The 10678-nt window shown below is 35.9% G+C and overlaps 1 protein-coding gene across 2 annotated transcripts; it reads right to left on the bottom strand.

The window, feature by feature from the left end:
• Positions 1 to 3881: 3881 nt before the first annotated feature.
• LOC126703497 (uncharacterized) lies at positions 3882 to 9047 on the bottom strand. Of its 2 annotated transcripts, XM_050402455.1 has the most exons (6): positions 8948 to 9047; positions 8670 to 8832; positions 7227 to 7320; positions 6310 to 6509; positions 4415 to 4526; positions 3882 to 4138 (listed from the first exon to the last, which is right to left on the bottom strand). In XM_050402455.1, coding segments are annotated over exons 1-6 (630 nt in total). In that variant the 5' UTR covers positions 9008 to 9047; the 3' UTR covers positions 3882 to 4137. The 2 variants fall into 2 exon arrangements, with proteins under 2 accessions (XP_050258412.1, XP_050258411.1); XM_050402454.1 differs by lacking the exon at positions 3882 to 4138 and having other exon boundaries at positions 4244 to 4526.
• Between the last annotated feature and the right edge of the window lie 1631 nt (positions 9048 to 10678).

Below are 10678 nucleotides of genomic sequence, written 5' to 3'. Positions count from 1 at the left end.
GGTTTTGCTTTAAAGAACTCGAGTTTATAAGACTCGAGATCCATGTGGCATTATACTTCCAAATCAGCAAGTTGAAATCGAGTCTTTGAGCCTCGATTTTTAGATGGAAATCGAGCCTATAAAACTCAAGATGCTAGTTTGCAATATTGTTTCAAACGCATGTCAGCTTATTATATTCTTTCCCTCACTAATGCTAGCCTGCAAATTACCCCGAGTATGTAAAACGTGCTTGTATTGATTATATTAAAAATGACAAATTACACTAACACAGTTTGACAACTCCAAAAAAAATTAGACTTGCTATATCCAATTTTCTTAAAAAATGAAAATGCCTCCCGAATTCCCAAAATAATAACATTCCACTCCCTTGACTCCCTTATTAGATGGGGTTACCATTGGACATGGAATAAGGAATATTCATTTTCCATGTTCAAGCACTCCACCCCTGTAACCAAACACTTCCTCAACCATTTTCTATCTTTTATTTTTCTTCTTCTTCCTCATCAATCCTCCATGACCTAGATGATAGAACATACCAGTTTCAGTTTATCCATCATCATAAGTTGTAATTTACAAGAACCCAAAACTACAAAAACGCATGGTTTGAAGATAATATATATTTCTCCTTGTATGCCAGAATGCAAAGACAAAAAATTTAATGGCTAATTAGTTGAATTTCATCATATTGGCATTGTGTAATTCTATGCTCTTATGTATTGAGTGGATCGGAGTTCTATCTCTATATTTGTATATGACAAGCTTTATTCTTTGTTTGGTAGCTGAGAAATCTTTGGAAGAGAGAGGGGGGGGGGGGGGGGAATTTGGATTTTCTGAGTATTAGTACAATTCAAACATAGCATGAGATTTTTAGTTGTTAATCCATTGCTTTGCTTGAATGCCAAGTAAAAGAAGAAAAGAAAAAAGCAAAGGAGTTGTGTAATGTTTGGTTCAGGGTTGTGGAGTGTTTGATTAGAAGATATGTCTATTTGGATTATTAGATTTTTGTTTTATTGGGAATATTCCTTCTGTGTTCAATGTTAACTCTGAAAGGAAATAACATACTCGGTTTTAGAATGATGCTCTGCTATGTCATTGCATGAGCACAGGGTATGTGTTTATATATAGATTTAAGTCTGCACATCTATCTTTCTACAACATCATTTCATTATTTACAGTTCATGCACAATTCTTCAAAACTTGGTCAGGTTCTGTTTGAGCAAAAATTATAGGATGGATCATGAGCTGTGGAGTGATTTAGAAAATCTGTTTGTCAGCTTTGGTGACGACTCGTTTGAGCCGGCTTGATGTGAGGACTACATTTTTTAACAGAGGGTCTTGACATTGCCTGATTGATCTTCTTCTTATCTGATAAAGGGTTTTGACATTGTTTGAGTGGTCTTCTTCTGATATGATAACAACCCCACACCCACCCACCCCCCAAAAAAAAAGCAAGTCGAGGGACACTTCTGTGATGTCAAGCTTGAACAATAAAGGCTGAAAACTTGTTGATGAAAGTCCTTTAATAAAAATGTCATTGATTTGATCAATGGACCAAAAAAACCAAACAAATATATCAATTCTTTGATGACTTTTTCCCAAATGTAATGATGGTCTAGCTCGACATGTTTGATTTTGGCATGGTGAGGTAGAAAGACTCCTAGGTCTTGTAGAAGCATTTTAATCCGTGATAGATAGCTCAGCTACAGTGATTGCTAGTAAGCAATATTCAGATTCTGTGGTTGATTTTTTTTTTCATCAGATTAGGTTATTACCAAGAAATATTGCGTAGCCTACTGTCAATCATCTAGATCACCAGCACAATTAACATTAGAGTAAGTTGTTAGGGCAGTGCAGCATTATATTTTTCTGAGTCCCATGTGAAAGGTTCCCTTTAGGTATCAAAGAACTCTTTTAACAGCTATGAGATGGTGTGAACGAGGGGAGTGCATGTACTGACAAACCCAAGTTACAGCAAATATGTTGTCTGGCCTTGTGAACATATTGCAATGCTCCAATGAACTTTTGCATTCACTTGGATCAGTTATCTCTTCAACACCATGCTTGGAGAGTTGCATCCTGAAAGTACCAGTGTTTTAATTGGTTTTGCATTATCCATCTTGGTTCATTGGATGAGCTACAAGATGTACTTCAATTGGCTAAGTTGAAAAACGGTGGACAACCTGTGAGTTTCAATTCCCAAAAAGTAATGCAGTGGACTGAGATCTTTCATTGTGAATGGATGATTGAGGACTTTAAACAATCAGTTAGACTCAATGCTGGATTTCCTATCATGAGAAAATCGTTAATGTAAAGATTACAGTGCCAGTTGTGTTACGGATGAACAATGAAGGATGTGCAGTTAAGCCAGTGAAGTCGAGGCCTTGAAGGTAATCTGTTAGGCAAGTAAATTAGTCTTGGTGATTTTTTGAGGCCACAGGTAGATTGATTTAACTTGCACACGTACGTAGAGTAATTAGGATCAACAAAACGTTGAGGTGGTGATATGTATACCTCCTCTTTTCAAAATGCCAGGGAGGAACACATTATGCACATCAAGTTGTTGAATTTGCGACCCATTTTGAATTGCAATTGTTAGGATTTTTCTGATTGTCGCATTTTTAACATCTGGGCTGAAGCCTGAAGGTATTTGAGTAATCCATTCCCGATTGTTGGTCAAAGCCTTTGCTATTAAACAGGCTTTGTATCTTTCTATTGTGCCATCAATTTTTTTTTTTACTCGACAGTGTCATTTATTGCCAACAGCATGTTTTCCTTTTGGTAGAGGGCCCAGGGACCATGTGCCTTGGTTTTGTAAAGCTTCAAACTCCAATGCCATTGCACCACACCATTCTTTGACCTTTGCCACTTGTGTATAGGAGCTTGGTTCAGTTGGTATGATTGGGGGACTGAAGTGCTTTTGGTATTAAATTGTTTTGGTGTGGCATGTGGATGAAGCATGCTTTGATGCTTTGCCATAATTAGTTGTGTTGTTGTGGCCACCATAGTTGTTACCTTAGGCACAGCCATGATCATGTCCTTTGATTTGTTCTCTGCCTAGGTTTTGGTGGTTTATACCGAGGTGTAGTGTTTGTTAATAGAGCTGTGGATGGTTTTCCCATCATGAATGAGTGATGGGACTTTAAAAAGAGCTCATAGGTGAGGAGTTGACCAAAGAGCTAGTCGAACATGATAGGCTCTTCCCGGATAATAACCAAGGTGTGAATGGGATCAAACTCTGATTCTGATTCAAGGCCATTCAAGACTTTTTTTTGAGAAGGCCATTCAAGACTTGATTACAGAGATCAAAGTCTGAGATTGGTTGGCCGATAATGCCAAGGGAGTCGACAATACTTTTCATTTTGTCCTAGAACTTAGTAATGTACATTCCTTCTATGCGGGTGGATTGAAACTGTTGTTTCAGTTGCAAGAGCTTTGAACAAGATTGAATATGGTGCTGTGACTCAAGGCGAAGCCAAACCTCACTCGAGGTTTGCTATCTAACCCAAGTTGCAGCCTTGCAGTACATATGTATTAAGGCATTTATCCAAAGGAGGGCAATCAAAACGTTTCCCACTTGTTTGGTACATTCTGAATTGATTGGTTGGCTTGATCAATGAGAAATTTTGAAGGACAAGGAATGGAGCCATCAACTTAGCACATCATTTTATTGGCTCTGAGGATTAGGACCCACTGACTCTTCCAGAGCAGGTAGGTATCACAATCTAATTTGATGGTAAGCAGGTATATGGTTGAGGGAATAGAGGATGAAGCCATGAGAGAGAAGAATTTTCCTGATGGGGCTTTGATACCATGAATGGAAGTAACAGATTCAGTTTTTAGACTAACGCTTTGATATGTGATTGCATGAGCAGAGGTATGTGTTTATATAGAAACTCAAGATTGCACATTTACATTTCTACAAAATTATTTCCACATTAACAGTTCATGCACATTCCTCAAAATTTGGCCAAGTTTTGTTTAAGCGAAAGTTATGAGGCAGATCATGAGCTGTGGAGTGATTTTGGGAATCTGTTGCCTGGATTTGGTGAGGATTCATTTGAGCCAGCTGGAGGTGAGGAGGACTGTGCTTCTGATAAGGAATTCTCAAAGAGGATGTTGACATTGTCTAAGTGATCTTCTGATAAGGTAACAAACTCCATTAGACCAGAAAGGGGGTCAAGGCAGCAGAGCATTAATTATTTTGGAAATTTGGGGGTAGTGTCATTTTTGGAAAAATTGGATATAATGAATCTAGTTTCGCTATACCTCAGTGATGTTAGTATAATTTTCCCAAAAGAAATTGTTCCATTATAATTTGTTAACAACAAAAGGTTTCCAACAAAAATGACATGACACAACCTCGGGGGGTGGGAGGCCCGGCAAGTCAATCAATTAATCAAAGACAAACACTTACCAATGATCATCATCAGCCATGACAGTTGAAAGAAATAGTTTCTGCAAATCATCAATATCCTTAAGCAATTTCTCATTTTCCTGATTCCCAGTCTGTATCTCAACTTGTAAAGCTGCATTAGCACCAGTGTGGGACTTATCAGAGAATCATTGGCAAAGTACTAGAAAGATTGACAAGTTTGAGATTAGAATTTTATCCAATCTGTCACTATCTTGTGATCTAAATAATTTACTTGGTAAATAAATTTATAGCAACATTTATATCCATACTCGAAGCAATCTCAGGACGGTGACCAATGGGCAAAAATTGAGCTCCTAACTTAAATTCTATTGTTACATTATTAAGAGCCGAATTGAGAATATTAGAATAAAATCCACCTGAAGCCAAAAATCAAGCATGAGAGACATGTTATACTTCACACATGCATTTCCAACATTAAAGAGTTAGCCTACTAGGAAGGACAAAAAATCATCCAGTTATGACATATTCAATTTACTTATACTTTGTTGTATCAAATTAACAGCAGTATCTACAGAAACTTAACGCCTCCAACTTGCACTTAACACATCTTCTCACAGGCACCATGGTTGTCTTCAGTCTTCACTAACCATACATATATGATACCATATCCATCAAAAGTTCCATAATTTGTAGCCTACAATCCGAAATTAATCATTCCAAGCCTTCAGCATCATTCCCATACATATTATGTCCATAAGGAGAATATCATTCTCAGGAGCCAGACAAAATAAACCAACAGCAGTTTAGATGTTTTTAGAATCTCAAGAACGATTCTCTTTCATCTGATAATTCCACAAGAGCATACACATTGAGCCTTGCCTACAAGGATAACTTGAACTTAGGTATGCATATGTTTATTATTTTGATGTGTGTACTGGGCATTGTTCTCAACTAGCATTGCAGCATCATTTGTAATTTGTCAGGAGAATCCTTTTTTATTTTCTTTTGCAACTGAATTTTGAAATTCAAAAACCTAAACAACTCTTTAGCTTTAACACCTTGTCTCATCAATCCACAGAATGTACCCGAGAGAGAGAGACGAGCAGTTTTCAGCTTGTGTAACAAGAGCTTTCAAAAAGTAATATAATTCCAGATTGTCACTATAACCACCTTAATTTATTTGCAATTGTTAAAGACGGGAATAAAATAATATAGAGAAGCAGAAGCAAAAGAGAGAGGAATACAAGAGATTACATGGTTCGGCCAACAGCCTACATCCACAAAATAAAGCCCCAGCAGCTACATCTTTACAGTATACTCAATCATCAATTACAGCAAACCCTTAACAGGTACATAAAGAGCCTAGAAGCTAGGGTTAGCCTAATATCGGCTTACAACATAACTGGGCCTCTTAGGCCATTACATCAACATAAACCCAATACTCTAACAGCAACGTCCAAGAAAAAGAACTTGTCCCTTTATATACAAGTGGAGCTACAAAACTTGTAATTTCGTTTTATCCTTGTATTATATTAATGACATAAAAAAAAAAAAAACTGGGTGCATTAAAAGTACATTCTTATCCTTTACTTCTTTTAAACTAAATCTCCAAATCAGTCAAACACTAACTTATTACAAACTCATTGGATGTGTTGGCCATAAAAATACAGATGTAAAATACAGTTAGAACTATTATATTTGTGTAATCAATATAAAAAGAAGCAATACACTCATACACACACAAATAGATATTCAGTAATAACAAATGTGCAGTAAAGTCATACTAACCAAAAAAAAAAATTACATCATATAAGGACATAGTAAGTTCAAGAATAATAACAAAAAGAAAAGGCAAAGATATGTAGGTAAAGAAATTTATGTAACCATGCCTTTAAACGAAAAGAAATTAATGAAACAATAATAGTGAATATTACCAGAGTTAGATTTATGAAGATCTTCAAGAATTTCTTCCACAAATGCCAACATTGAATTTTTCAAGGCATTATTTTTCTTATCCAAGAGATGGATTTCATTTTCAAGAAGATCTTTCTCTGACAGCAAAGCCCTCAATTCATCATTTTTTCCTATGTCAATGTCCCTCTGGAATTCTAGGCACAGTGTGGTAAATCCTTCCCTGTACAGAAACAGCTCAGTCATCAGTTTCTATGCTACATAACAGTTAAATCAAACTTAGAGATTGAAGTTTCTAATGCGACTTCCACTGGTACTTTTACATATTAGATTAAGACAAGTATTTATAAGAAGCTTTAGATGCAATTAGGATGGACTCTGCATTATAGGATAATAATATGAAAACATAAAATCACTGCATAGCCTTGTGAGAGTCCATTTGGAACCTTAATTTCATGTATAAAATACACTTGTGAATTTCATGATTTCTCTGTGATATTAAACAATGTCAATGGCCACATCAGCATGTTGTACTAGATTCTTAAAATCAGTACAACATAGAAAAATAGAAAAAAAAAATTAAGCCAAAGAAAAGGTCCAAAGCAAGCAGTCAATGTAAGATAACTCATCCACAATTCCCCTCCCCACTCCCTCGTGCCTACGGCTACATGCATCAACTTGCTGACCTACCTGACCACACATCCATTGTCATGTGGACATAGAAAGCACTTTAAGAAAAAAAAAGAAAAAAAAAGATCGTTTGGAAATATAAGGAGTTTTTATCAGGTTTGACAGGAAATCTTTCATCAAAAAAACAGGTGAGAAGGTGAAAATTGAGGCTGCCCTATATATAGTATTAATTATACAGGTTAAAAACGACCCACTGAATCAATCAGAACAGAGATTCCACATTAACACTTGCAAACAATTTGGTCAATACCGCTTGTCATTGATTCTTCTCAGCATCTCATCTCGCTTCATTCTTGCACAACATAGCTCCTTCTCCAAGCAATTCAGTGAGGCCCTTGAATTAGCTATTTGCCAAAAAAAGGAAATTTGAAGAGTTGAAAGAGTAACAATTGTCCATCAAAAACATACAAACATGGAACAACATGCACAAGATTCAAGATCCTTGAATGTTATGAAACACACTCGTCAAATTACCAAATCTCCCAAAAGGTTAAAGTATTAGGAAATGGCTATGAAGCACGGATGCGTTTCGGGACTCGGGTGCGGGTGTGGTGGGACTCGGCGATTAAAAAATTATTAAAAATACTTTTATTTATATTTTCTATATATTTTTACTATTAAAATATTCTTAAAAAACACATTACTATGCCTTGATTCACAAAACAAAGAAAGAAGAAGGCAAGAAACACATTACTACACCTCTGAGGTCAAAATTTCGACTTTTCCGGCGAGTTTCAAGGCCGATATCGGCCTGTTTCGGCCGTTTTTGGCCTATTTCGGCCATATCGGTCACCGGCCGATACAACCTGATATGGCTGATACGGCTTGATTCTGGCCGAATCAACCTGGTTCGGCTCAAATTGAAGTCGATTCGGCGCGAATCGAGCTGCGATGGCGCGAACCGAGCTGAGTCGGCGCGAATCCAAGAAAAAAAAAAAAAAAAAAAAAAAAAAAAAAAAAAAAAAAAAAAAAAAAAAACTCAGACGCGGTACCGACGCGCGGGCAACCATGTCGGACACTGCGTCCCGTGTCAGACTCGGGTGCGGCACCCTCCCAGCCGTGTCCGTGCTTTCTTGAGAAATGGTGAATTTAATCATAATTCTATCACTCCCTTCGGACCTAGACTCCCCCTTAATAAGTGGGCCCAAACACGTAGGATTTTTAATATTTTAAATGGAAGGTAGAGTGGAATCAGAGATCAAACTCAGGATCTCCGGCTATGATACCATGTCAAATTACCAAATTTTCCAAAAGCTTAAGCTATTAGGAAGTGATGAATTTAATCATTTAATCATAATTCTAACAACACTTAAGTAATGCTACGGACAACATTTTTCAACCGACAGTCGAGTTGATAAGTTCTTCCTAGTTCTTATTTGAGTACATTACTGACATTATATTTTTACTTACCAATAAAAAGATACATCATCCATTGTGGAATTTTATAGTGAATCTAGACTTATTGTAAACGAGTGCATTTGCACAACTCACATGACAACAAAATACTAAAACATCAAATACAAGTTATGAGTTTTTTTTTTTTTTTTTTTTTTTTTTTTTTTTTTTTTTTTTTTTTTTTTTTTTTTTTTTTTTTTTATCAAAAATCAAAGTTGCAATAGCTTCTAAGCAAAAAAAAAAAAAAAACTCATGGATATAAATTAATTAATAAGTTAATTTCATAAAGCATAGATACCGGTGACGATGGCGAATCCATTGATTTCAAAGTGCGAAACGTAAAGCGTCTTTGTTAGTTCCGATTCTCTGAGAGCCAAAGCGGTCTCGATCTCGGAGCATTTGACGATCTCCGATTCAATCTCGCGCGTGATCTGAATGTTGGCCTCAATTTCATCGTTCACCTAACACAGACCAGAAGATCGATCAGGACAGGACAAAACAAATCGATTGTTGCAGAGGAAGTAGCAAATGGAGCCCTAGCAATCAGTAGCACCAGAAGCGAAGGAAGGAATATACCTGGTCGAGCATGTCCTTCAGAGAAGATATATGGCACAAAATCGCTCCCGAATCCTCCATTTTCTCTGCGAAAAGCTTGAACACCAACTACTACACCTCCTAATGAATAATGGTTGTTTTTGAAGTTCCCGCCTTTTATATTGACGAGAGTTTTCAACGCTCGTATATGGGCCTGTGGGTTTGGGCCTTCGGTTGGGTTGGTTTTGGGCTTTTTTTCATTTAACTTGAACTAATAAATAATCTTCACTCATTGGCCAAAAATCAAGTTTTCAAGTGAAACTATTTAATTTTTAAAGGCATGATTCAAAGTGGAATAAATCTAAGGGCTATATTTTGCTAATTCAATAAATTTAGTTTAGTTTAATAACAGTTAAATTTTTATTATAGTTGAAAATTTTAAATGAGTTGGCAAAATCTAAATCTGAAATTTATTCCACTTTGAATCATGACCTTTAAATGAACATTCTCCATTTCATTTTGAAATGAAAATGATCCAAATCTCAATTTATAACTATCAGTTTGGGTTGCGTTAGGGGTTGAAGTTATTTTTTCAAACCTAATACAAAAGTTGAATTTTTATTCAATTATTTGTACTGAGATGGCACTTAACTACTACCTTGGCATGGGCATGGACAAAAGGACTTTCAATCAAAACGATAGGTAATGTTAGGGGATTAATTCAAAATTTTGAAACTTTAAGGGACAAAATCAAATTACACAAAACTTTAGGAATGTAATTTACAATTTAATCTAATAATAAGTCTTTTTTTTCTTATTGTTGTTGTGAATATAGAATAATAAAAGGTTGCGATCAAGGGTTTTGTTCACCTTACAAGTTGTGCATTCTTTAAGATCATAGTCAAGGCTCAAAGAGTCTTGAAAGGAATTCGTTGATTTTTAAGTATTTTTTTCTTCCCCTAACAAAATAATAATAATAATGACAAGAAGTAAAAAATAACAAGTTTCAAATCCATTGTTTGAAGAACACAATAGTTACTGTCATTTAGCTTACTACTTATAGGATGAACTTGGCTACAACACAAGATGTAAGGGTCCCAGATAATTGTGAGACATTGGTTAACTAATATTGCCAACCCTACTTATATCTCCCACAATTTTTTATAAGTAATAAAATTGATATGTATTAAATAAGTTGACTGTTACATCAGAATTTATTCACTACATGCAAAAAAACACTATATAAGATCCTATTATGCATGACTTATTCAAATTTCAAGGTTTAGAGAGACTTCGTAGTATACTTCAACGACATTAAAAACACAAACACACAAATCAACTCGTGAGTTCAAAGAGAAGAGGATTATCTTCTACAGTGTTGTTGCTGCCATAGTGCAGGTCAAAGTTGAAGCCTCTATCCAAGTGTGTTGCTATGGAGATAAAATCTTCAAGGTGGTCCTTAGAGCCACATATGTGGTTTGTGGAAGGTGTTCAAAATAGAAGAGTCCAAACAACTTGGAGATGATTGTAGAATCATGTCAGTAAGTAGTCTAATGGGTGTAGAGTCTGGGGATAAGGGTTTATCTTAGTTTATCAACTTCGATTCTATTTAATGAACTCTTTCTGGAGGTTTGGGAACCCCCTTAATGGTTTTTCCGTTGGAAGTTCTCCATCAGTTTTGCACTTGGTCACCATATTCTGTATTATGTGCTTTATTGTTTATTGTTTTACATATGGTGCTTTGCATCCTTGTGCAACTTAACCTGTGATCAT

This window comes from Quercus robur, chromosome 10 (assembly GCF_932294415.1).
Source record: "Quercus robur chromosome 10, dhQueRobu3.1, whole genome shotgun sequence".
Classification (NCBI taxonomy): domain Eukaryota; kingdom Viridiplantae; phylum Streptophyta; class Magnoliopsida; order Fagales; family Fagaceae; genus Quercus; species Quercus robur.
Note: the sequence above shows the minus strand (reverse complement) of the source record. Positions and strands in the feature narration are given on the sequence as shown.